The following is a 25,839-nucleotide window of genomic DNA, read 5'->3' as shown; positions in this document are numbered from 1 at the left end:
TCGATTTTCAATGGTTTACAGCTAGTTCCATGGACAGTAGCATGTTAGTAAATGCCATTGACAATTTCAGTCATGGTTTATGCTGAGGATATGCTTTACTATGATTATGAAGTCACAACAATTGAGAAACATGAGTTATGGATGCATCCAAATGTTTTCTAGAAACAGTTCTAGGCTAGTTCTAGGTATTATCTTATGTTTATACTAACTGAAATTTTTCAACAAGGTTTGGAGCATGTGGCATGGTTGGACAATAGTCGTCAATGTTGTGACTGTGATGCCTTATGGAAATTCTAGTGCAATATGCTTTTCCTTTGGCACAATGCAATGTAATTGAGGACGATTACAAGGATTTCAAGGGGGAGGTCTATCATAGGGACGTAAAATTTTGAGATGCTTTAATCTTTCCGATAACATTTGATTAAGTTATTAATCAAATGTGCAAGGTTGTTTAGCACATGTGATGCACATGGCAATTATTTCATGATAACAAGCTAAGAATCCAGACAGTGCAATGGGTATCAAAGGCAAAAGTTATAATAAGTTATGCCAACTGGGCTTTGGGCATCAATTGGTGTCAGTTTTGACCCTACGACTGTGAGATGGAAGGATTGAGGTGCAGATGTCTGCCACATTACTGGTGGTAGGACAATAGACAAGGCTGATATCACCTGCATGTAGCCTCTCTCTGACAAAGTGATAATGGATCTCAATGTGTTTCGTACGAGCATGAAACACTGGGTTCCGTGCCACTGCAATGGCACTCTGACTGTCAGTGAACAACGGAGTAGGCTCCGTAACAGATACATCCAAATCAGCTAGCAAGCGTCTAAGCCATACGCATTCAACTGTGGTAGTGAAAGCTGCCTTGTATTCAGCTTCACATGACGATGTGGCAACAGTGGATTGTTTCTTGCTAAGCCAAGAAATGCAAGAAGAGCCAAGAAAGAAACAATTGCCACTAGTGGAGTGACGTATATCATAATCACCAGCCCAATCAGAATCGCTGTAAGCATGTAATTGCAGTGGTCCCCCCTTAGCATAAAGCAACCCAAGAGATCGAGTACCCTGCAAGTAGCGAAAAACACGCTTGACAGCTTGCCAATGTGACATACGTGGCTGATGCATATACCTGCTCAAAGCTGAAACTGCAAACTGTATGTCCGGCCTAGTGTTGCAGAGATAGATAAGACATCCAACTGCAGGAGCATATGTATGTATATCAAACAAATCACTATCATCATGTAATGACAGTTTCAGTCCAGGTTCCATGGGGGTACAAACTAGCTTGCAATCCTGTAAGCCAAACTTCTCAAGAAGCTGCCCAATATACCTTGACTATGATAGCCCAATACCTCGAGCGTTATGTATGAACTGGATGCCCAAGTAGTAATGCAAAACTCCCAAGTCAGACGTGTCAAATGTTTGCTGCAAATTTTGTTTGAATGCTGAAATCTGATCAGCATGTGTTCCAGTGAGCAAAAGGTCATCAACATAAAGACATATAATCAGCATAGATCCCCCTTCTTTATATACGTAAAGGGTAGACTCAGATGAGCTGTTTAGAAACCCCTGACCAAGCAAGAAAGCATCTATTTTTGCATACCAAGCTCTAGGAGCTTGTTTCAAACCATGTAGTGCCTTTTTGAGCTTGCATACCAAATGTTCTGAGCCTTCAACTGCAAAACCAATGGGCTGCTATACATAAACTTCCTCCTGAAGTTCCCCATGTAAAAATGCAGTCTTGATATCTAGCTGATGCACTGTCCAACCATAATGTGCAGCCAAAGCAATCATAGACCTGATGGTCATCATACGGGAAGTAGGAGCAAATGTCTCCTCATAATCAATGCCCTTTTTCTGTGCGTAGCCTTTAGCTACAAGCCGTGCCTTGTATTTATCAATGGATCCATCTGCTTTCCTTTTCAGTTTGTAGACCCATTTCGTTCCAATGGCTTTCTTCCCAAATGGCAAGGACACCAAATCCCAAGTTTGATTCTTAGTAATAGAATCTAATTTAGCTTACATTGCTGCCATCCAATGCACACTGTGTTGTGCATCCTCATAACATTCAGGCTCTTCATTATCAAAAGTACTTGCTGCCATAACAAACTCCATGGTATGTGCTGAATCATGCAACCGAGTTTGCCTTCTAGTACGACCAGCCATGGGTGCATCCAAAGGACTATCTTGCATAGTCTGCAAATACCATCTAGGTAACTGTCTAGCATCCTGACTGTGTGCAAGCTCTTACTGAATTTCAGTTTCAGCATGATGCTGAATATTCCGATCAGCCAATGGCTGAATTTCTGCACTTTCCATAGGAGCAGCTGTCTGAACATTAGGTTCATTTTCTGAAGCTCCAGCTGAATCACCAAAAGTAATGGGCAACAGCCCTTCAAAAACATCACGGGCAGCCTGATATGTGTCCAAACCAGCCAAGGATAATTCTGATTTTTCATCAAAAACAACATCCCTGCTGACAAAAACCTTCTTTGTGACGGGATCATAGAGTCTGTAGCCTTTGCTCTCATTGCTATATCCCTTAAAATGCACTTAACAGCCTTGTTGTCCAACTTTTTTTTTAAGTACCTGTGGAATATGGGCATAGGCAAGACACCCAAAGGTATGAAAGTGACCAACAGAAGGTTTACGGCTATTCCAAGCCTCAAAAGGTGTGATGGTCTTCAAGGCTTTGGTAGGGCATCTGTTCAAAATATGGCAAGCACACATAACTACTTCCATCCAAAAACTATGAGGCAAGCTTTTTGCCTTCAGCATACATCAGGCCATCTCCATGAGTGACCGATTCTTCCTCTCTGCTACCCCATTCTGCTGTGGAGTATAGGCAGTAGTATACTGATGGACTATGCCTTTCTGCTGCAAAAAGGAATTCAGCATAGAGGACATGTATTCCCCCTCTCGGTCCGAACGGAGAGTCTTAATCTTGCATCCAGATTGATTTTCAACAAGTGCACTGAAAGCCAAAAATGCATCATACACTTCTAACTTCTTTTTCAAACAGTAGACCCAGCAAAAACGTGTAAAGTCATCAATGAATGTCACAAAATAATAACAACCGCCCAATGACATGGTTTGCACAGGCCCACAAACATCTGAATGCACCAACTGCAATCTGGTTGTTGCTCTGAAAGCAACATCACGAGGAAATGAGAAACGATGCATTTTCCCTAAAATGCATCCCTCGCATAAGTGCTCAGGAGGCCTCTCCAAGAGAGGTAAGCCATCCAGCATCTGAGTACGCTGCAAAAGCATCAAGCTGCCAAAGTTTACATGCCCCAAACGAGCATGCCATAACTCCGCCTGTATCATAGCAGGAGTAAGAGTGGATGTCAAGTATGCCGACTGATCTACTGAAAGAGCATCCAACTCATATAAACCATGACACAAAGATCCTGTCAAGACCAAAGTCATGCATTCTTTATCTCTAACCATGCAACGGTCATCATCAAATGTGACCTGCAAACCATAACGTGCCAAAGAAGAAATAGAAAGCAAATTCTTCTTGATTCCAGGCACAAACAAAGCATCCTACAGGCGGAGAATAGAGCCATCAATGGCTGTGAGCTGAATCTCCCCAATACCATGAACAGGGTATGATGCATTATTGGCACACTGTACTGATTTCCCAACGGGAGGTGCACTAACTGAAGCAAACAAATCTCTGCGAGATGTAATATGTCTAGAAGCACCACTGTCAAAGAACCAAGTGTCAGTATCCTCTGTAGAGCTAAGTGCTCTATCGGCCCAAGAGATGTCATAACTGCAAGTGTAAAAACAATAGTCCCTGTCCACAACAAAGGACGCGGACTCACTAGCAATGGAAGGAGTAGTAGAAACAGACATTCCTGACCCCTTCTTCTCTTTGGCAATACGCTTCCTGCACTCAGTGATATAGTGGCCGGGCTTCTTACAATAGTGACATTTGCCTTTTTCTGCTTGCGTCCCCCCTTGTGTCTGATTCTACGATGTGCCAGAAGTGCCAGAACTCTGTGGAGCATTTTTCACCTTGCTGTTTTTGCCTTTCTGTCTTGCCACAAAAGCCTGCTCAGAGACTATAGCATCCACACCACTATTTTTCCGTGTTTGCTCCTCCTCTAGAAGCAAACTAACCAGCTGAATAAAAGTGAGTGGGTGCTCAACAATCATCATGGTGAGGTTCAATGCAGTATGAAAAGACAAGTACGAAGGAGGTAAGGAATTCAAGGTGGTGGATATCAACTGTGCATCCGAAAAATACTCATCTACATTCATGAGCTGCTCCCTCAAGTCCTGAATCTTATTTAAGTGATCCTGCATATAATCACCCTCATTCATCTTCAAAGTTTCCAACTCTTTCTTCAAGAAAGAAATCTGAGTCTCATTCTTTCCTACAAACATATGCTCCAAAGTCAACCATGCATCTCGTGAAGAAGATGCCGAACGGACGTGAGGTATGATGGACCGCTGAACTGCTAAAGCAATCAGCGACAAGGCCTGTGCATCACGTGTATCCCAAGCTTTTTGAGCTGCAGTTCTTGGAGGAAGTGGCTGAGGTGGAGCGGGCTGAGGTCCCCGTTGTCTACGTGCGCCATGGGGAGGAGGAGTAACGGGAGCTACAACTCCCGGTCGAGTTTCCTCTCCACTGACATAATCCCATAAATTCTTGGCCACTAATACATTCTTCATCATGAATGACCATAGCGAATAATTGTTTCCGTCCAATCTGTCTTCCTTGGATACATACGTAAAGACATCACCTCCCTGATTTGCCATGATGCAAATTTCCAAAGACAAAATGAGCAATGTCAAAGCAGTATTGACTGGAAATCTGCAAATTTCCAGAAATTGCAGCAAACACACTTCTGCAATTAATATGCAAGGGCGTACTCTGTCAAAAAACTGTCTTTTAATGCACGCTTCCCAAGGTGCAAACAATGCTCAGCAACACTGTTATATCAGAATCCCCAAAATTTTTGCCAAAATTTCTGTTAAAACAGTCTTTTGTGACTGTACCAGCAGTTCATATGCAATTGTCCTCAAAATACACAAAAGCCCCAAAAATTCTGATGATCCAGTCCAAAAATTTGCATCAAATTTATCCCACACCTGTGCTGTGCCTGCCGCGTATGAACCTCCTCTTCCAGAGCTTTGTTCTGGGCTTTAAAAAAAAAATTAAAAAAAAATTTAACACACCTGACATGGACTGGGCAGACAAACAGGACAACAGGACAGGCGGCTTAGGCGGCTCCGTGGCTGACGTGGACTGCGCTGACGAACAGGACGACAGGCGGCTTAGGCGGCGCCGTGGCTGACGTGGACTGCGCTGACGAACAGGACGACAGGCGGCTTAGGCGGCACTGCACACGCAGACGGGAGTAGGAGACAGGCTGATGTCCCTAGCGAGCACGCTACAGGGGAGACGCAGGTTCATCACTCGTAGGTAGGGATAGGTGGCGCAGGTACAGGCACAAGCGGTGCTACTGACGGGTGTGGTACAGGGGAGGCACAGGCAGAAAGGCAATGCTCCCAGGCGAGCTGGCTGACTGGTCGATGGTAATGCAGGACGATCTTCTGACAGACGGGTGGGCAGACGAGCTGCGGCTCAACTGGGCAGTGCTAGCGGGGGCTACAGACAGCAGACTGAAGACTGCTCTGATACCAAATGTGAGATGGAAGGATCGAGGTGCAGCCGGGATTCAGTAGACAGTGTGAGAGTGAGAGACAGAGTGAAGCACGACACCCAAGAGAATAGACTGAAAGAGTGTAACCTGAAAGTACAAAGTACAACCCTTAAACCTTAGGGTTGTAGGGGGTGTTCACACCCGACACACAGTAAGTGCCCATAAGTGTGTAACATAAGCACATAAGCACATGCGACAATAAGACTATAAGTCTGGGGGAAAAAACCTCTCCTACTGAGAGTAAAAAGTGCCCCAGTGTCCTACTAATCACCGACACTCCCATATGAGTGTAGGCGTAAGTGAGGCGTGAGTCAAATACCCAACAACGACAGCTATTTGGCCAATAAGTGGTGTTAGTGGTGATACTAGGGACTAGCATTAATTAATTAATTAATTAATGCTCATCTAAGGGTCAACAAAGGTTGGCGACCACTCCAAGTTGCAAATGGCCTAGCCAATTTAATTATGGAGCCTTTAATTGGGCATGGTCAAAAGGGCTAAAATTAATTTTAAGGATTATTTAATTTTGAAAATTAATTAAATGGCTAGATAATGTTAAAAAATGGATTTAAAAAACTACCACTTGGCAAAAATGCCTATGCAAACTAAGAAAATGTTTTTGGAGGCTGGGTCTCAGCCATTCAGTTAGTCTTACAGCCTAGGAGAGAGAGAGAGAGAGAGAGAGAGAGAGAGAGAGAGAGAGAGGGAGGGAGTTGCTAGTCCATTTCTTGATCAAAGAACAGCAATGTGCTGCAGAAGACAACCATCCAAGGGCCTCAACAAGCAAGGGACAGCGAGAAGACACCTTCCAAGAGCTAGCAACAACATTGCTAATCAGGTGACAATATTTTGGAGGCGTCTAGCAATAGGTGACTGCATTAAATGCAGGCTAAAGCAGGCAGCAGGCAGATTTTAGGGTTTTCTCACGAAAAAGATCATATTTCTCTCTCATGTTGGTTTGTCTCACCTTCTCTAATCAATTCTCAAAAGATCTTAGCATTTCTCAGCCATTCTTAGCAGATCTCAGCTAGATTTGGTGAGCATCGGCGGTGGGAGGATTTCTACTTCTGTAAACCCTAAATTTTTGCATAAATTAGGGTTTAGTAGCCACCTCAAGACTCGGGCCAATAGAATAAGGCATCATACATTGAAATCACCACCTGCAATTTGTTGAATTGATAGGGATTTCAAATGTCAGGTCATCCATTGTGAATTGGGGCAACATTTGGCCAGTTGGTGATTCCATTTGTGCAAGTCTTGGGTAAACATCGAGAGGCAATTGGCCCAAATTGCTTCCTAATTGTTTGTACAGCAAGGGGCTTTTGGATTAGCTAAGGAGATCAAAGAATCTCGGCTTGTAATTGATCCATTGGCAATTGAAGTTAAAGAACCACTGAAAGGAGCGCCAGTTTTGGGGTCAACAAGGTGTCTATTGTCCAAGATTGCTAAGGTAATGTGTGCATTTCAATTTATGCTAAATTATTAATTATTGCAATTAAGTGCTTGATCAAGTTTTACCACCATATTCGAGAACGCTGGTTTCTCTCTCTCTCTCTCTTTTTCATGAATAAGTGTATATTAATATTGGAATATTTACATCTGGCCTTCAGGCCAACCAAACAAAAAGGATACAAGTCTCACATTTTTTGCATCAAACCATCATGTCAGCATAAAAGAAAACACAGATATAACTAAAATCTACTCTCTCTCTCTTTTTTTTTCGTAAAAGGTGATTATATTAATTACGAAAAATACAAGATTACTTGATTACAAGATAGTTGATGACACTAAGCCATCAGGTGAAGAAGTTCTCTTGCTCTCTCTCTCTCTTTCTGATTACAAGAGGCACGAGGGCCCTAGGCCAACGTGGGGAAAATCCCAGTAGTAATGCACTAAAAAGTTACACGAATCATGGCAACGACCCAGAGGCAATTGCCATATGCCAAGGAAGCAAATCCTCCCGAGGGAGCAAGTCAGCGTGTCGGATGAGATCTAACTGCCAGTGCAAGAGGCCTTTAAGCCTGGCAATATGGCGCGGTACATTAGAGGCCGAATCAAAGAGAAAAGCATTGCGCGTGGTCCAAATGTGCCAGCATCCCCAGTATCTGAAAAAGTGAAATAATATCTTCATATGCAACTGTGGCGGTGTGGGATACTTCGGGCGCACAAAAACCCAGTCGAAAGGAGTTAGCGAGGAGCCCACCACAGTGCGCCAAATGTGCGACAAGAGTAACCAGATATTCTTGGCGAGCGGGCAAGAAAGAAAACGATGTCGAGCCGATTCCGCCGTTGTGGTACAGAAGAAGCAATTGCCATTTGAGATGCGACGCTTGGCAAGGGCCGAGGCAAGAGGAAGACCACCAATCATTACCCGCCAAAGAAAGACCTTGCATTTGAAAGGTGCCTTATTCAGCCAGCCCTCCATCAACGTTGTCTGCCACCATGTCAGCGATTTCCGCAGTCCCCAAACAGTATTAGCTTTGTCACCCAGCCATTGGCGATCCTGAATAAGAAGATGATACACCTGATTAGTAGAGGCCTTTTCCAGACTCAACCGGCCTGCAAGGTCCCAGTCCTGCCAAGGGCGATCCACAGCCAGGGCAGGAAAGGGTTGCCTGCCCTGAAGCTCCGCCGAAAGCTTTCCCCATAAATCACGGTATCCGCGCGGGATCTTGAAAAGTCGCCTAGCAGTCCGAAAGGATACGAGGACACTGCCCGTGGCAAGGGTAGCATCCGCAACCGACGTCACACCTAAACGGGCCATGCGGTTAAATCGCAATCTGAGCTGATGTTTATCTTCCCATGAAAGTAGTCTCGATACTGTCAACAATTCCAGCTGAAAGGAGTTAGTCTGCAAGCGGTCCCCTACCGGGTGCCAACGGGCCTTTTTGAGCACCACTTTCCAAGAGTCGACCAAGTGCAGTAACAAAGCGGAAGAGGAGCTGGAAAAACGGAAGTCAGCATTAAGGACATGCCACCAGGAGGCCCGAAGCCGGGTGTTACCATGGCGGAGCCCACTATCCTCAAGAAAATAACGGGCTATGATGGTCCACGAGTGATGATCCACACACATGGCCCGAAAAAGGGACCAACGGAGAGCTAGCATATGATTTTCTGCATCCAAAAGAGCTCCACCACCCATCCGCTTAGGGGTACATGTATGTGACCATGAAATCCAAGAAATGCCTGCCTGCAGAGAATCCTTCTTCCATAGCATGAAACGGATAGGATGAGTGAGAGGCTTCAAAGTAGTAGGCGTCCATGGCAACAATGGCAGGAAATACAATAGCATTGGGAGCATAATTGACTGAGCCACTTTGAGGCGGACATGGAAGGGCCACGCTTGCGACTTCCAATACATAAACTTTGCCGCCAGTTTTTGTGAAATCCAGTCCAGCAGGTCCTTTGGCCGTACATCCACCCCCACTGGGTATCCAAGATGCCTGACAATAGAGCCACGGGAAACCACTTGGCCTTGCCAGCCTAATGACTGTAAATCAGGCTCCGTGCAACTGAGAATGGCGGACTTAAAGGCATTGATGCGAAGCCCAGAGGCTTGACCAAAAAGCGTCCAAACATCTAATGCCTTGCGAATGTTGTCCCTGTCCGCCTGCAAAATCATAAAGGTGTCATCAACCAAAGATTGGCTAATGAAGTGTTGACCCAAAGGAAGAGACAGCCCTGCCAGCTGAGCCGAATCTGTCATGGAGGATAACATTGAAAGGACCGGGTGAGTCGCCAGGGCAAAGAAGAGGGGACTCAAAGGACAACCCTGTCTGACTGAGCGTGCAAGGACAAAGGGCTCTGTAACCCCACCATTGAGAATAACTCTGGATGAAGCCGCAACACTAATGGTGTAGATCAATCGGGACATTCGGGTACCAAAGCCCATAGCAGACATGAGATCTGCAATGAAAGACCAGTCCACATAATCAAACGCCTTTTCCAAGTCCAATTGAATCAATACCACTTCCTGACCGGAGTGTCGCGCATAGTCAATAGCCATTTGCACATTTAAGATATTATGCAGAATGTTGCGGCCCTTAATGAAACCATATTGGAGAGGATGCACAATAGCGGGAAGGTGCTTGTGAAGCCGATTCGCCAGCACTTTGGAGTAGATTTTATACATGGAGCCCATCAAAGAGATTGGTCTCCAATGTTGCAGCTTTGACGGTGAAGGGACCTTTGGAATCAGTTTGATAAGGCCTTCTTTCCATGAGGAGGGCATGACCCCTGTTTCCCAAACCTGCTGAAACAAGACCACCAATGGCTTCACCAACTGCGTGGCTGAGCTCTGAAAGAATTCATTAGTGAGACCATCCCAGCCAGGACTTTTATCCGTCGGTAGGTGCAACAAAACATCCATGACCTCCTCCTCGCAAATATCCGCCTCCAAAGTGGCTTGCATATCCAATGGAACCTGCTGGCGGACCAGATGATAGAAGACCGAGCAGGCATGCGTAACCTGGCTAGAAGGCAAGGGAGAAGAACCAAGGAGTTCCATAAAATAATTTCTGCACATATTGACAATGGTCTGCGGATCAGTGACCATGCGACCCTCCGAATCCTGGAGTCTGGTCATATTGTCGCGAGCCGGAGACGCATGCAAGGCGTGAAAGAACTTATGAGACTGGCAGGCACTATCTTGCAATGTGTCAGTCAAGTTATGCAGCTTGGCCTGCTGATAAGATTTCAACTGAAATACTTGAAGAAGATGGGCCAAACGCCTCTCCAATGACAGCAGAAAATCATCATCTGGGGAATCCAGGAGCAAGGAGCGGACCAAAGCCAGTAGCTCCTCTGCTGCAGATCGACGACGGCGACAAAGCGATGCATGATGGATCCCATACTGCCGAGCAACACGCCGTACATTAGAGAGCAACCGTGCAAATGAAGGCAAGCCCTCAAAGGCGAAGTCCAATAAGAACCTCTCGATCAATTGCTGCATATAGCCCTGAAAAATTGAATGCTTCAAATAAGAGGAGTTGAAACGTAACGGGAGCCTATCCAGCAGCTGCATAAAAGGTGCAATAGATTGTGCCCGCATCTCCAGCTGAAGGGGGAAATGATCCGACAACGCATACTGCTGCAAGACCTTCATTTCCAGCATCTCGGGAAGAAAATCGTCCCCATGCATGATATACATTCTGTCCAGCCGCAACCAAGTAGTTGCATATTGTGCGGAATGAAAAGTAAACCCCGAAAAAGAAGGGTGAAGCCAGGACCAAAGATCCTGCTTAAGAACATGCAAAGCAAAGGAATTCCACACCCGGCTTTCCGGCGCATCCATTACCGAATGCGCTGAAGTGGACTGAGAAGAGTGAATACACATATTGAAATCTCCCATCAAAAGCCCCCTTCGGCCACGTGACATGGAGGCCTGCAAAGTGGACCAAAGATCCCGTCGGGATGCGGGATCATTCGGCGCATAGAGGCCCAATAACCATAAAATCTCTCCTTCAAATAAGACTTCGATAACCAGAAAGCGGCCCTGCACATCATTTTTAATAAGGACAGGCTGATATTTCTCATGGACAATCATCAGCACGCCCGAATAGTGCGTAGCATGGGTGCCTGCATAAAACAGACAGAATCCATGACAATCCACAACTTTCCCTGCTTCACCGTGACTTTTGTGCTCAACTGCACACAATACATCCCACTGATTTTCATGCAAGACGGTCCACATGGCATGTTGCTTATGGCGAGAGCAAATGCCTCGCACATTCCATGTGGCTAGCTTCATATCTCTTCAAAAAAGAAAGTCAGGAACGAGGCACCTGTTGCCTCGATTTCACCTTTTCCGTGAGAGCATCCAGGACGCCCTCATCCAGAAAATCAGCCAATACTGCAAAGGAATTCTGGCGACCTGCTTTAGAGGTAGAGGGTAAATCCACTGCCTTGGGAGTGGGGCGGGGATAACGCCGATCCCAGGGAGTAATCACATTACCTTTGGTATCAAACGCCAGCTTAGCAGGAGGGCCTTTGGGACCATCAGTATAGACTTTCCTTGGAGCCTGATTACGGGGGGCAGACGGGGCCGTAGTGCACGGAGCCTGCTGTGAAGTGACCATTTCTTTTCTGCGCGTATATGTGCGCACGGAATCCTGGGAAACAAGAGGCCCAGGATCTGCCAGGCCTGCATCCAACTTTTTACCTTTTTTGGGACGTGCCTCAATCCAGTCCATGCGACAGAAATCCAAACCCAGGACCGGTTGTTTGCCTTTATCCATGACTTCCTAGGGCGGAGCATCAAGCACCATGTCATCCTTGGGCAGCACAACCTGCGCATCCTCCAAAGACGGTTGCCTTTCAGGGCATTCAGCCATGAAATGCCCCAATTTCCCACATGAAAAGCAGTGCCCCGCAAAGTTGCCCCATTTCAAGTGAAAATGCAGAGGATGCATGCCTGAACAACTGAGGCGAAGCCAGGCGGGCCTTTTCCTGGCCGTGTCCCATAACATGCATAAACGGTTCCGGTTCATTGCCCTGAGGCTTGGGGGAACCAGCACCGTGCCCACAACCGCCATCGCATCCTTCAACATTGGCCAATAGACCGCCGGACAATTTTCCACTTCCACCCACACCGGGCATTCTCGTTGAAGCAGACGCTGGAAGTCGGCCATGGGGCGCCATGGTACAACATGGACCAGGCGGCGATCAAAGAATAGTGGCAGCTTGGACAGGAGCTCAGCTCGATGCAGTTCCGATTTCAACAGCACCTCATAAAAGCCGCGAGGTCCAAGGAAGATCTCCTCAACACACTCCCCTTGCAATAAATGGTGCATCCACTGGCGAATATGCGACAGCACTGGGATCCTGCCAGTGAAGAAAAGGATAACTGCACGATCATAAAAAACCGAGAAGGATCTCAAGACTGATTTAGGGTCCACCGTAGCTTCCAGCACATCATCCGTTCCCGCTTCAGAAAAAGATTCAGTATTATGCTGGACATAATCGCCAAGCAGAGTATTGGCAAAGTCTAGCAAATGCTCCCAGTCAATTTCCTGCGAATCCACAGGATCAGAGGCCACTTGCGCATAGGAACGTTCCTGAGGACCCATTGGCTCATCAGAAGTATGCTTGGAGCGTTTGCCAGCAGGCGGCAGTTCAGAACCCGGCAGTTCAGAACCCGGAGGCAGCTCCTCCGTGCATGGCACCATATCCTCTGTCTCCTTTGCATCGGAATCAGGGCCAAGGGCTGCCACCGTCTGGTCGAGAAAATCCATATCCAGGCCAGCCATACTGCTGTCTTCTCGTTCGCGCTCTCTCTCTCGCTCTCGTTCTTTCCTGTACAGCGGCGCTGTCCAAGGACGAATTCCACAAACACAGCCAATGAAACCGGAGCTTTACCTGTCAGCCTGAGTCGTGGCCTGTCCCAAGAACGCGTGTGGCAGGGCGCAACCCTAACAGTGCAAGGGCCTGAGGGTGGAACACAGGTCTGGTAGTCGACGGCAGCGCGGGATAGTCGAGGGCGCAGGGCAGGGGCCTCGCCAGCAGAAACCCTAAACACAGAGGGCAAACGAGCGAAACGCTGGTGCAGAGCCCGCCGCTCAGGCGGGCGATAGCAGGGCGGGGGCCGCTAACGATGGGCCGACCAGCAGCGGGGCGGGAGACTCAGTCGCGCCCGACGTGGCGTGGGAGATGCGCAACAGGGCGCCAGGGGCAGCCGCGGCCGACGGAGCTTCAGGGGCGGGCGACAGGCGACGGGCCTACGGGCGACGGGCGACGGACGACGGCCCTGCGGACGACGGCCAGACAGCAGCTGCAGGCGATGACATGGAAGCAGACGCGCAGGTGCTGACGACGGGGAACCAGGCTATGGCGGCGCGACAGGCGACGCGATCTCTCTCTCCATCACTACTCTCTCTCTCTCTCTCTCTCTCTCTCTTTTCGTAAAAGGTAATTGTATTAATTACGAAAAAAATACAAGATTACTTGATTACAAGATACATGACGACAATACAAGTCATCATGCGAAGAGGTGCTAAGTACTACAAGTTACAATTTCATGGCAAGGATGAGGAGGAAATTGCCATATGCCAAGGACGGAAGTCCTCCGTAGAGAGCAAATCAGAACGATGGAGAAGAGCTAACTGCCAATACAAGAGGCCCTTAAGCCTTACAATATGTCGCTGAACATTATGGGCGGAGTCAAACAGAAAAGCATTCCGAATGGTCCAGTTATGCCAACAGCCCCAGTAGCGAAGAAAATGATACATGAGCTTCATATGTGGCTGTGCGGGAGAAGGGTATTTAGGCTGGCCCAAAACCCAATCAAAGGGGCGCAGTGTGATACCAACCACCCCTCGCCAAATGGCCGACAAAAATAACCAAACCTTCTTAGCGACGGGGCAGGATATAAATCGGTGGCGGGCGGATTCCATAGTAGTGGTGCAAAAGAAACAGGTGCCATTGGAGATTCGTCGCTTGGAAAGAGCCGAAGCAAGCGGAAGACCCCCAATTATCACTCTCCAAAGAAAGACTTTGTATTTAAAGGGTGTCTTGTTAACCCAGCCCTCCATCACAGTGACCCTCCACCACGAGCGGGATTTACGCAATCCCCATAAAGCATTTGCTTTAGTAACTAGCCATTGATTGTCTTTAATCAGGAGATGATACACTTGATTAGCTGAAGCTTTGCTGAAAGGCAGCCGGCCTTGTAGGTCCCAATCCTGCCAGGGATGATCCAAAGCAAGAGCAGGAAAGGGTTGTCTGTTCTGGAGCACCGTCACGAGCTGATCCCATAAAGGCCTATAACCACGGGGGATCCGGAAAATCCTCCTAGCAGTACGAAACGAGATAAGCACATTGCGACTGGCAAGGGTGGCATCCGCAACTGAAGACAGGCCCAACCGTGCCATCCGGTTGAATTGTGGTCTAAGCTCATGTTTACCTTCCCACAAAAGTAGATGCGAGACTGCCAGTAATTCCAATTGAAAAGAGTTAGTAGCCAAGCGATCCTCCGTTGGGTGCCACTGAGCCTTTCGAAGGACATGTTTCCAGGAACACACCAAATGAGTAAGCAACGATGAAGAAGAACTGGAAAACCGCGAATCCGCATTAAGAACGTGCCACCAAGAACTCCGGAGTCGGGTATTGCCATGCCGAAGCCCATGACCCTCAAGGAAAGAACGGGCGATAGCGACCCACGGATGATGATCATCCGAGCACATGGCGCGGAAAAGGGACCAACGGAGTGCCTGCATGTGGGTTTGGGCATCTAATATAGCTCCGCCACCCATGCTTTTGGGGGTGCACGCATGCGACCACGAGATCCAGGAAATACCTGCATTCAATGAGTCCTTCTTCCAGAGCATGAAGCGAATAGACTGAGTGAGAGCATTCAGAGTCGTAGGAGTCCAAGGCAACAATGGCAAGAAATATGTGATCATTGGCAACATAATTATCTGGGCTACTTTGAGGCAAACATGAAAAGGCCAGGCCTGAGAATCCAGTACATAAACTTGGCCATCATCTTCTGAGAAATCCACTGCAGGAACTGCTTCGGGGGAACATCAACCCCCAATGGGTATCCAAGATGCCTGACAATGGAACCTCGAGGAACAACCAAACCTTGCCAGTCCAAGGACTGCAAATCCGACTCCGTGCAGCTTAGAATGGCTGATTTGAGCGGATTGATACGAAGGCCTGACGCCTGGCCAAAGAGACCCCAAACATCCAATGCTTTTCGAAGGTTATCCTTATCCGCACGCAAAACCATAAAAGTATCATCCGCCAGGGATTGGCTAATGAAATGTTGCCCTGTAGGAAGCGACAGTCCGGCCAGCTGGGAAGAGGCGGCCATATGTGATAACATGGAAAGAACTGGATGTGTCGCAAGGGCAAAGAATAAAGGGCTCAAAGGGCACCCCTGTCTGACAGAACGGGCAAGGACAAAAGGCTCAGTAACACCTCCATTCAGCATGACTCGCGAAGGCGCCGCAGCACTAATGGTGTAGATCAGACGAGACATCCGAGCACCAAAGCCCATAGCGGACATAAGGTCAGCAACAAAAGACCAGTCCAGATAGTCAAAAGCCTTTTCCAGGTCCAGTTGAACCAACACCACCTCCTGATTAGAATGCCGGGCATAATCAATGGCCAATTGGGCATTCAAGACATTGTGTAGAATATTTCAGCCCTTAATGAAACCGTACTGGAGAGGGTGCACAAGGGCAGGGAGATGCTTATGGAGCCGATTCGCCATTACTTTGGAAAAGATTTTGTACATGGAACCCATCAAAGAAATGGGGCGCCAGTGTGTCAACTTAGATGGCGAAGGAACTTTTGGAAGCAGTTTAATAAGACCTTGTTTCCATGAGGGAGGCATGATCCCCGTTTCCCACACCTGCTGAAACAGAGCCTGCAATGGTTTCGCCAGTTGGGTAGCGAAAGCTTCAAAGAACTCATTGGGGAGACCATCCCAACCCGGACTTTTATCTTTGGGCAAGTGTAACAAGACATCCATAACCTCTGCTTCACCAATATCTGACTCCAGAGTAGCTTGCATGTCCTGCGGTAACTGATTGCGGACCAGGTCATAAAAGACCGAACGGGCCTGAGTAGTTTGGGCTGACGGAGGAGAAGCAGAACCCAGAAGGTCACGGAAATAATTCCTGCACATATGCACAATGGTCTGTGGATCCAGGATAAGGTGGCCTTGTGCATCCTCGAGTCTGGTCAAATTCTCTCGAGCAGGAGAGGCATGGAGAGCTCGAAAGAACTTATGGGTCTGACATGCACTATCTTGCAAGGTCTCTGTTAGATGTTGCAATTTGGCCTGCTGATACGATTTTAACTGGAATTCTTTAATAAGATCGGCCACCCGCAGGGCCAGTGCAAGCAGAAATGCATCATCCGGAGTGTCCATCAGCAGGGAGCGAACCAAAAGCAGCAAGTCCTCCGCTGCCTGTCGACGGCGCCGACAAAGAGAGGCATGATAGATCCCATATTGCCGAGCAACCCGCTGCACATTAGAGAGCAATCGGTCAAATGATGCAGTGCCCTGAGAGGAAAAGTCCAAGGAGAATCAGTCAAGCATTTGCTGCATATAGCCCTGAAAAATAGTATGCTTTAAGTAGGAGGAGTTGAAACGCAAAGGGAGTCTCTCCAGAAATTGCTTGAAGGGGGCAATGGGTTGTGCAAGCAACTCGAACTGCAGAGGGAAATGGTCTGACAAGACATATTGCTGCAACACTTTTATTTCGAGCATCTCAGGCAGAAAATCATCATTCTGCATGATATATATGCGGTCCAACCGCGACCATGTTGTGGCATACTGAGCCGAATGGAAAGTAAAGCTTGGAGAAGACGGGTGTAGCCAGGACCAAAGATCTTGCTTAAGAACAGCAAGAGCCAAGTCGTGCCACATACGACTTTCCGGCGCATCCATGACCGAGTGCTCCGATGTAGACTGGGAAGAATCAACACACATATTGAAATCCCCCATGAAGAAGCCGCGTCTGCCAAGTGACAAGGAAGTCTGTAAAGTCTGCCAAAGCTCCCGACGAGATAACGAATCATTCGGAGCATAGAGGCCAAGTAACCATAGGATTTCCCCTTCGAATAAGATTTCAACCACCAAAAAGCGGCCATGAACATCATTTTTAATAAGAACCGGCTGATATTTGGCATGTACAATCATGAGCACACCCGAATAACGCATGGCCTGTGTTCCTGCATAGAACAAACGAAAGCCATGGCAATCCACAACTTTACCGGCGTCACTGTGACTCTTGTGCTCAAGAGCACACAGGACATCCCACTGATTCTCATACAATGCCGTCCACATGGCATGTTGCTTGTGACGAGAACAAATTCCTCGCACATTCCACGTGGCAATTTTCATGTGTAAACAAAACCCAATCAGGTACGAGGCACAGCTTGCCTCGATTTGACTTTGTCGGCGAGAATGTCCAGGACTCCCTCATCCAAGAAATCTGCCAACACCGCAAACGAGTTCTGAGGACCAGATTTGGAAGTTGACGGCATATCGGCTTGCTTGAGGTTAGAACGTGGGTAACGACGGTCCCACGGAGTAATGACGTTGCCTCTGGTGTCAAAGGCCAGCTGTGCAGGTGGACCCTTGAGACGATCTGAATACATTTTCCTGGCGGGCTGATGGCGGGGGGCTGAAGAAACCATAGCAGGAGCAGAGCGCTCTGACGACATCATTTCCTTCCTGCGCATATATGTTCGCATGGAATCGTGTGAGGTAGAAGGCCCAGTATTCTCCATGCCTGCACCAATCCTGTTGCCTTTTTTGGCGCGTACTTCAACCCAATCAGTAGCACGGGAATCCATACCCGAAATCTGTTGTTTACCTTTAGCCAGAACTTGGGGCGGATGGGTAGGATCCAGCGACGGAGCATCACACACCATATCTTCCATGGGCGGAGCAACATGAGCTGTATCTGAAACGTGTTGTTGCTCGGGGCATTCAGCCATAAAGTGCCCCAACTGTCCACAGGAAAAACAATGGCCAACAAAATTGCCCCATTTCAAACGAAAATGTAACGGATGCATGCCGGCGCAATTGAGGCGTAACCATGCAGGCCGTTTCCGTGCAGTATCCCATAACATGCACAAGCGGTTGCGATTCACAGCCCTGAGACTGGGAGGGACCAAAACCGTGCCCACAGCGGCCATAGCATCCTTTAATAGCGGCCAATAAACAGCCGGACAATTTTCCACTTCTACCCACACAGGGCATTCACGTTGCAGGAGGCGCTGGAAATCTGCCATCGGGCGCCATGGAACCACATGAACCAACCGACGATCAAAAAACAAAGGCAGTTTAGACAGAATAGCAGCACGGTGCGTCTCCGTTTTCAAAAGGACCTCAAAAAAACCCCGGGATCCAACAAAAATCTCTTCAACACATTCCCCTTGTAGCAGACTCTGCAGCCATTGGCGAATACGGGAAAGCAGCGGGATGCGACCGGTGAAGAAGAGTATCACCGCGCGATCATAAAATACCGAAAAGGAGCGCAGGACAGTTTTTGGCTACGGTAGCTTCCAGAACATCGTCTGGAGCAGAGGCAGAGAAGGCTTCCTGGTTGTGTTGAACATATTCACCAAGCAGAGTGTTGGCAAATTCCAACAGATGCTCCCAGTCCACCTCCTGAGAGTCCACCGGATCCGAAGCAACCTGCGCATAGGAACGATCCGGAGTAACGCCTATCTCTTCCGGGGTGTGCTTGGTACGTTTGCTCGCAGGCTGGATGTCAGGACCCGGGGGCAATTCTTCAGTGCACGGAACCATATCCTCGGGTTCCTCCGCATCAGAGTCCAGGCCAAGTGCTGCCACCGTTTGGTCTAGGAAATCCAGATCCAAACCAGCCATCGTGTGTGACGAACTGATCTCACAGAAGGACTGACCGACACACTCGCTCTCTCTCTCTCTTTCTGTGTACAGAGCAGAGGGCACGCGATCCCGGACGCTGCCTCTCTGACGAAGGTCAGGTTTAGGGTTTCACAGGAGCTGGGCGCCTCTGCACGAAAGGAGGGGCACACGCAGGCGGCGCCTCGGACCGCAGCAGAGGTTAAGTTGACAGGGCGGTGTGGGTAGGGCGGCAGAAACAGGGCGTCAGGGCGAGAGGGCGTCAGGGCGGCAGAAACAGTTGAATCTGGCAAGGCTGGACAGTCGACGGAGGAGGGCAGGGACAAGGCAACGTTCAACAGGGCCCGCTCTCTCTCTCTCTCTCTCTCTCTCTCTCTCTCTCTCTCTCTCTCTCTCTCTCTCTCTCTCTCTCTCTCTCTCTCTCTCTCTCTCTCTCTCTGTGCTCCACAATGCAGTAACCAGCTAGAATCATCCTCAGCCAACCCCAAACAATCCTCACTCAGTTTCATAGGTAATTTTGACAAGTGGCAACTTGTTTTGCCACTTGGCAACCTTCTTATTGCACTTTTTTACATTAATTAATTAACTTTCAGAATTCATTTTTTAAAATTTAATTAATTATTCATTTGACGCTACCCATGAACTAGCCTTCCAATAAAGCGCTAACCCCCATAGGGCATTTAATTATCCCAACATTACTTGGCCTACAACTAGCATTAATTTATTAATTAATATCTAGTTTCCTAGCATCACAATTGGACATTAAATGGCCCAATTAATGGCTTAGGCCCAAACTAACACCGAGTACGCACAAGTACCTATCCAGCATAGCTTTGAACAACTTTTGTCAATGTCAGCAACTCTTTACTTGGGTTACTTAGGCTGTCACTGTGACATAACTAACTTACACTTGACATGTGCACCTCACATGTCCACAACTTAACAAATGTCAAAGCTAAGCATGAAAAATAAACATACTCATAACACTCCCCCTTGACAATCAAGAGGGGATCCTCCTCCAATAGCTGCACCTATTGCTCTTGTTCCTCCACTTGGATAATCATGAGGGGGTCCTCTAGTAACTACACCTACTACTCTTGTTCCTCTTCATACCCATCCACCTCATTGGTGTATCACTAGACATGTGGCATACGTATAGTCCCCACCTTTCATGACCCCTAAATGTTTGGGTGATCAATCTACCACACTCACTCTATTAGACTTCACACCACATGCTTTCGTGGACACTCTTCGAAGGGCCCATGATGCAACACACTTAGGTCCACTTCTTGCTTGGGCAAAGATCTTCTAAGAGTTCACACATTGGTGGCCACACACTTATCTTAGGCTGAAATATCCTTAGGCTAGTGTAATATTCACTTCCACTCTTAGTTCATTAGTCTAATGAGTCCAGGATTTTCCTTTTTCTTCCACTACACACATTCATTTAGTAGACTACTCATTTATTTTTAATCTTATTTTTCCATTAGCTTTCCATTACTTTTCTTTGCTTAGTATCAAAGAACCTCAACATGAAACATTGGTATGCAAGTTCTAGTCTTTTTTGGTACATACATATTGGGTTTTGTATTTCAAACTTCAGTTAAGGACTAACATTGCAAGTTTGCATTGGTCCTTATTAAACTAAAGACTTGGGTTGTTAGCCATTGCCTTGTAGTTTCATCTTCCTTTGAGATTCATCTACTAGTATGGAGGCTTCATCTCCTCAGGTGAATTGTCAAGCATTTATTAATGCTACCATGGTAGCTATTTCACCCTAGCTCTTCCAATTGGGATGCTTCTTCCTCCTCTTCATATGGTTCTTGGCACCACACAAAGACCAATATCAAGCTCCTTTGCCCTCCATATCTATGGTTGAGAGGGGGCTCCTACACTTCATTTGATGCCTATAGATCTCAACATTGTCTTCTTGTCCTCATCATCAACATGTCTTCCCTGTGTATCTTCTCCTTTGCACTACATGATCTTCACATCATCCTTGTAAAAGGACGCCTGGGCAAGTGAACAATTTCCCCCATGCTTGAATTCCAACAGCTGAAATTAAGGAATTTCAAGGAGATTCAAGAGGCCAGCCATCCCATATCTGATTTGGGGCTTAATTTGTCTTTCAAGGAGCAAGGTGAAGGCCAATCTGCAAGCAAAGCAAGGGGCAAATTGGTTTGAAGGCTTTTCAGTCATTTATGACAACAAGAGGCAATTGGAGAGCACAGGAGATTCACGGAATCTCATTTTATTCCATCGAGATTGCAATTCAAGTTAAAGAAATACCACAAGGGGTGTCAGTTTTGGGGCCAACATGCTCTCCATCGTCCAAGATTAAAGTAGCAAAATGTGCATTTCAATTTATCTGAATTAATTACTTGCTATAATTATTGTTAAATTAGATTACTACCGCCCTACCCAAGAATGAGGATTGGTTTTAGTGACTGTAGCTAGAGTGTGTTGAATAGGTGCTCAAGTAGTCGTGGAGGCTAATGCAGATAATGGTGGAGAATGGCAAAAGGTTTTCAAAATGTGTAAAGCGGCTAGATAGAACCCCAAGTATAGACACATGATGCAACCAACTATCTAGGGAGGTGCCCGGGCTATCTCAAGTGGCCCCTAGACACTTTGGGTGCATTAGATGTGGGGTTCTTGGAAACTTTAGATACATTTAATGTTTGAGTTTTGGGGATGTCTAATGAGCTGAAAAAATGGGATTAAAGTTTGTTTCTTAGCACCCCCTCTCAACCCATAAAATCAAGGCAAGAGAGACTGCAAAGCATAGCTCATCTAAAACATCTCATCCCAAAGCAACCAAGGCAGCGACAACAAAGGGGTGCATGTTGACTGCCCAATGGCCTACCAAGACTACCGCATCAATGAACAAGTACCTCTATTTTACCCTGATAAGTCCCACCCCAAAGCAGCTAGGATATTAATCAATGGGTGCTCGTTGGCTACCCAAGAACCTACCTAGACTAAAGAGGTGATGGTTGTATTCTCTCAAGAGCCCAAAGTATTTAATTTTTTGTGGCCTTTTCTTTTTCTTTTCTTTTGATTTGTTTTCTTTTAAAAAGCCCCAAAACTTTCTTTTGTGAGCATCTAGGAAAAGGGATGGTTAGCTCATATGCTTATCAATAGGGAAACTTCCCAACCACCCACAAGGGTGTCAAAGACGAAGTACTAGTGAAGAGGTATATAGGTGACTAAACTATACTAATTCCACAATGCATACTCTTCGAATGAATCCAAGTTTGCCCTAAAAGTGCTACCGTTGATCTCACCGACAAAGGTCCTTCTCATGACAAAATTGTCCCAAATGTACACCAACAAGTGTCTACAAGCATCATAGTGGTCATTCTAGCACTCAATTTGTCAAAAGTATGTGAGCTTACCCCAAGCCTTGGGCATGAGGGACATTTGCACAACACAGTTTGTTGAGAATTGGCAAACTCTCCTTGATAAAGCTTTGCTCACATACTTGGAGACCTTTGAGAAGTTTCAACGCCAAGGTGAGAAGGCCAAATAGACTAGAGATGGCCAAGGGAATATGGAGGCCATGGCCGTCTGAAGCCAATGGCTAGCCTTATTGATCTCTTCCCATGCAATGATGACTTGCAAGAAGCCACTGTTTCTGTACCATTGCTTTCACTAGAGGTATATTTCATCGATCAAATTAAGCTTAGCAATCATCGTTTGGTTTGCGATGCTCATCCCTGTGGATATAAAGTAATCCTCCATGGACTCAATCGCAATCTTAGCATCTAACTCCATGCCCTTCCCTTTTCTGCCAAACTCATGAGCCTAAAAGGTTGGCAATTTGCGGAATAAGATTTAGCTTTTTCTTAAATCAGGATTCCATTATGCTACTCAATTGACAAAAGACAATGCAGAAAATAAGGAAATAGGCAATGCCACATGCATACATAAATATATGGCTAACAAAAGGATCCCATAGCAATCTGTGTTTGCGAACACCTTGAGACAGCTAGCCATGCAAGCATCATCACTCTCTTGCATGAAAAGGCTTTGAAGAGGGAATATATTGACAAAGAGAGTGCTATCATGTATAGGTGGATGAGGGATTTTAGAAATGCCTTGATAGTAGTGCAGTTACATTCAATTTGAGTCCAAAAGGCCTTGTGGATGGGTTTAGTTACTATCTTATGTTGTTGTAAAATGATTCAAGTATCCAAAAACTTGAGAGCAATACCCATAAAAACTTTGTTGATAGCTCCTTGATGAGTGCTTGTTTAACATGGGTCATTTGTTCATGGCTCACCACGTAAGAAAACACGAGTTACTTATGATATCATGTACTTGTATTAATAGCTTACCTTAATTTTCTTGAATTCTATGGCAAGTTACGCAGCGGTGACTTGACTCAGATAACTTGCTTCATAGGAGTTGTACTGGCCCCAGAACCTTAGGACCTGATTTATTGTAGGGCCTTTTTTGACTGGATGAGGTTGCCAAGCTAACCTGGGTTCCTCCTTTAAGTTTTCTTAGCCTCACCATGAAGCATTTGGTAGGTATCAGCTTTTCCTAGAGTCTGCATCAAGACTTTGAAATCAAAAGCATGCTCATCACATGAACTTTGAACGATGTGAAGCTTGAGAGTCACCTATATGGACTCACTACATAAGCCTCTGGAGGACTCAAACGGCTCTTGCAATGCTCAAGGGAGTCTCCCCAAGTCTATGGCCAACTAAAAGATCTACCAGAACAAGACAATTGAATGCTATTTAATCAACTACATAGATGTAGGCTGGGAGCCTAAAACTGTATCCTGCAAACGCACAGCAATGCAGTTTTGGATTTCCAGCTCCTGAGACTGCATCACTTGCACCATGGCTACTTATGACAATACTTCAGCAAAAGCCTTGATTGAGATTAAAGTAAAGCATTATCCAAGAGCTGCTTGCAGTCCAATGATTGATTCAGACCGCAATGCTACAGGTTTGCAGCCAATTCCCCTTATCCTGCTAATTATGAATTCAATTTGCCAAGTCTCATTACTAAAAAACAACCACATAGAGTTAGGCTACAAGCCTAAACACTGTAACCTGCAAATGCACAGTAATGCAGTTTTGGATTTCCAGCTCCTGAGATTGCATCACTTGCACCATCATTGCATAAGACAATACTTCCACAAAAAACTTGATTGAGATTAAATTAAAGCATTATCAACCAACTGCTTCTAGTCCAATGATTGATTCAGACCGAAATCCTACAGGTTTGCTGCCAATTGCCCCATCCTGATAATCACGATTTCAATTTACCAAGTGTACTCTTAAGAAACTCAATCAGACCTGGCTCGTGTTGCAGGTTCGCCTCATTCAAGTTTGAGAAAAGCCTTTCATAAGCGTCTTTCTCTATGCCGCTTGGGACTTCGGTTGCTGATACAGAGCTGGTTTCTTTGGATGGAGCGAGTTGGGCATCTGATACAGAGCTGGGCTCTGTTTCTGTAGAGATTCCGGAGTCTTTGGAAGCCCTCCAAGGCGGACGTGTCTGCTGCAGAGAAGAGTACAGTTTGGAGGTGGGATTGCCGATACCGATACCCAGCCTTGTGTGGATTGCATTTGATGATGGCAGAAGCTCAGTAGCAGGAATGTGCCTGATGTGAATTGAAGGTCTGAGCATGGAGGCCATGTCTCCTTCCTATGTCTCGTTGCTGTGCAATTCTATGGATTCTCGGCATCCATCGTTCGGTTTCAAAGGTGGTGTACTTTTTCCCACATCATCTGAAGTTTCCTGACGTGTCATATGTTGTGGTCCAAAATAAAGTTGTTGGAATGACTTTGTGACATTGAAATTGATGGTTTTCTTTTAAAACCTTGGCACCCGGGCTCCATCCCAAAGCAAACATTGAAATTGGTATTGAGGGTGTGGTTGCACACACTAGCGGCATGCTGCATACCACGCATATGCCGTATGCACATCCCTATGTATCTTGACTTTGCCCCTTTCGAGCGCTCATGTCGACGTGTGACCAGCCTACATTGACCACACATATGCCTTATACACATGGCTACCTCTTTTGGGTGCCCATGGCTACGTATAACTAACCTAAATTGAGTATTGGGTCACAGTTGCCTTCAAGAATACAATGGCAACTCATGAGCGAAATACATGCAAACACACACACGCACACACACACACACGAAGTATATGGAAATATTGTGAAGGGTGAGCTAGTTTGTGCAAGAGAGAGTGTGTGTGCACATATGGGCAGCCTGGCATCTCAAAAACCTATCACATTTAGAAAAGATAGTTCAATTATTTGTAAAGGATGGAAAAGATAGAACCTTGTAATAACAAGGTGATATCATCACAATGGCCCGCAACATGGAAGCATGAAATAATTGATGTCACCTATTTTAGAAAGGGTAGTAGCATGAAAGTAAGTGATAATTGTTTATGAGATTTAATAAAGGAGTAGTTAACATCTACAACTATGTCATTGTCTTGCAAGGGTGCACTATCATGCAAGAGTATTGCCCTTTTTTTTGCCTATTAAGAGAAGAGAGAGAGAGAGAGAGAGAGAGAGAGAGAGAGCACCCTTTTTCTTTGATTTTCTAAAATAAACTCTTCTCTCGAAAAGCAAGATATCCACACATTTCAGGGCTAAGTGGATAACTTAACTAAAGGTAAGAGTGAGTAATTTTTTTGGGACATACACAACCTTTTCATCACCATTGTATAAGCATATGTCTTAAAGTGCAATGCTAACAAACTATGTCATTGCTAGCTCTTGCCTACCCTACCAACTCCCATGGTCTTTGCCAACTCTAGCTTGCCATG

General features: G+C 46.4%; 1 protein-coding gene across 1 annotated transcript in view; it reads right to left on the bottom strand.

Annotated features, from left to right (window-relative positions):
• LOC148008225 (uncharacterized) overlaps window positions 1–24,804 on the bottom strand; it is a 57,250-nt gene extending 32,446 nt beyond the window's left edge. The window contains exon 1 of the mRNA XM_087674390.1: window positions 24,348–24,804. Coding sequence (XP_087530516.1) covers window positions 24,348–24,687 — 340 coding nt within the window. The 5' untranslated portion in view covers window positions 24,688–24,804. The remainder of the gene's footprint in view (window positions 1–24,347) is intronic.
• Window positions 24,805–25,839: the final 1,035 nt, after the last annotated feature.

This window comes from Lygodium microphyllum, unplaced genomic scaffold (genome assembly GCF_053477565.2).
Source record: "Lygodium microphyllum isolate KBCC unplaced genomic scaffold, Lygodium_microphyllum_v1.1.10 scaffold_254, whole genome shotgun sequence".
Taxonomy (NCBI): domain Eukaryota; kingdom Viridiplantae; phylum Streptophyta; class Polypodiopsida; order Schizaeales; family Lygodiaceae; genus Lygodium; species Lygodium microphyllum.
This window is presented reverse-complemented; position numbering and strand designations above follow the sequence as displayed.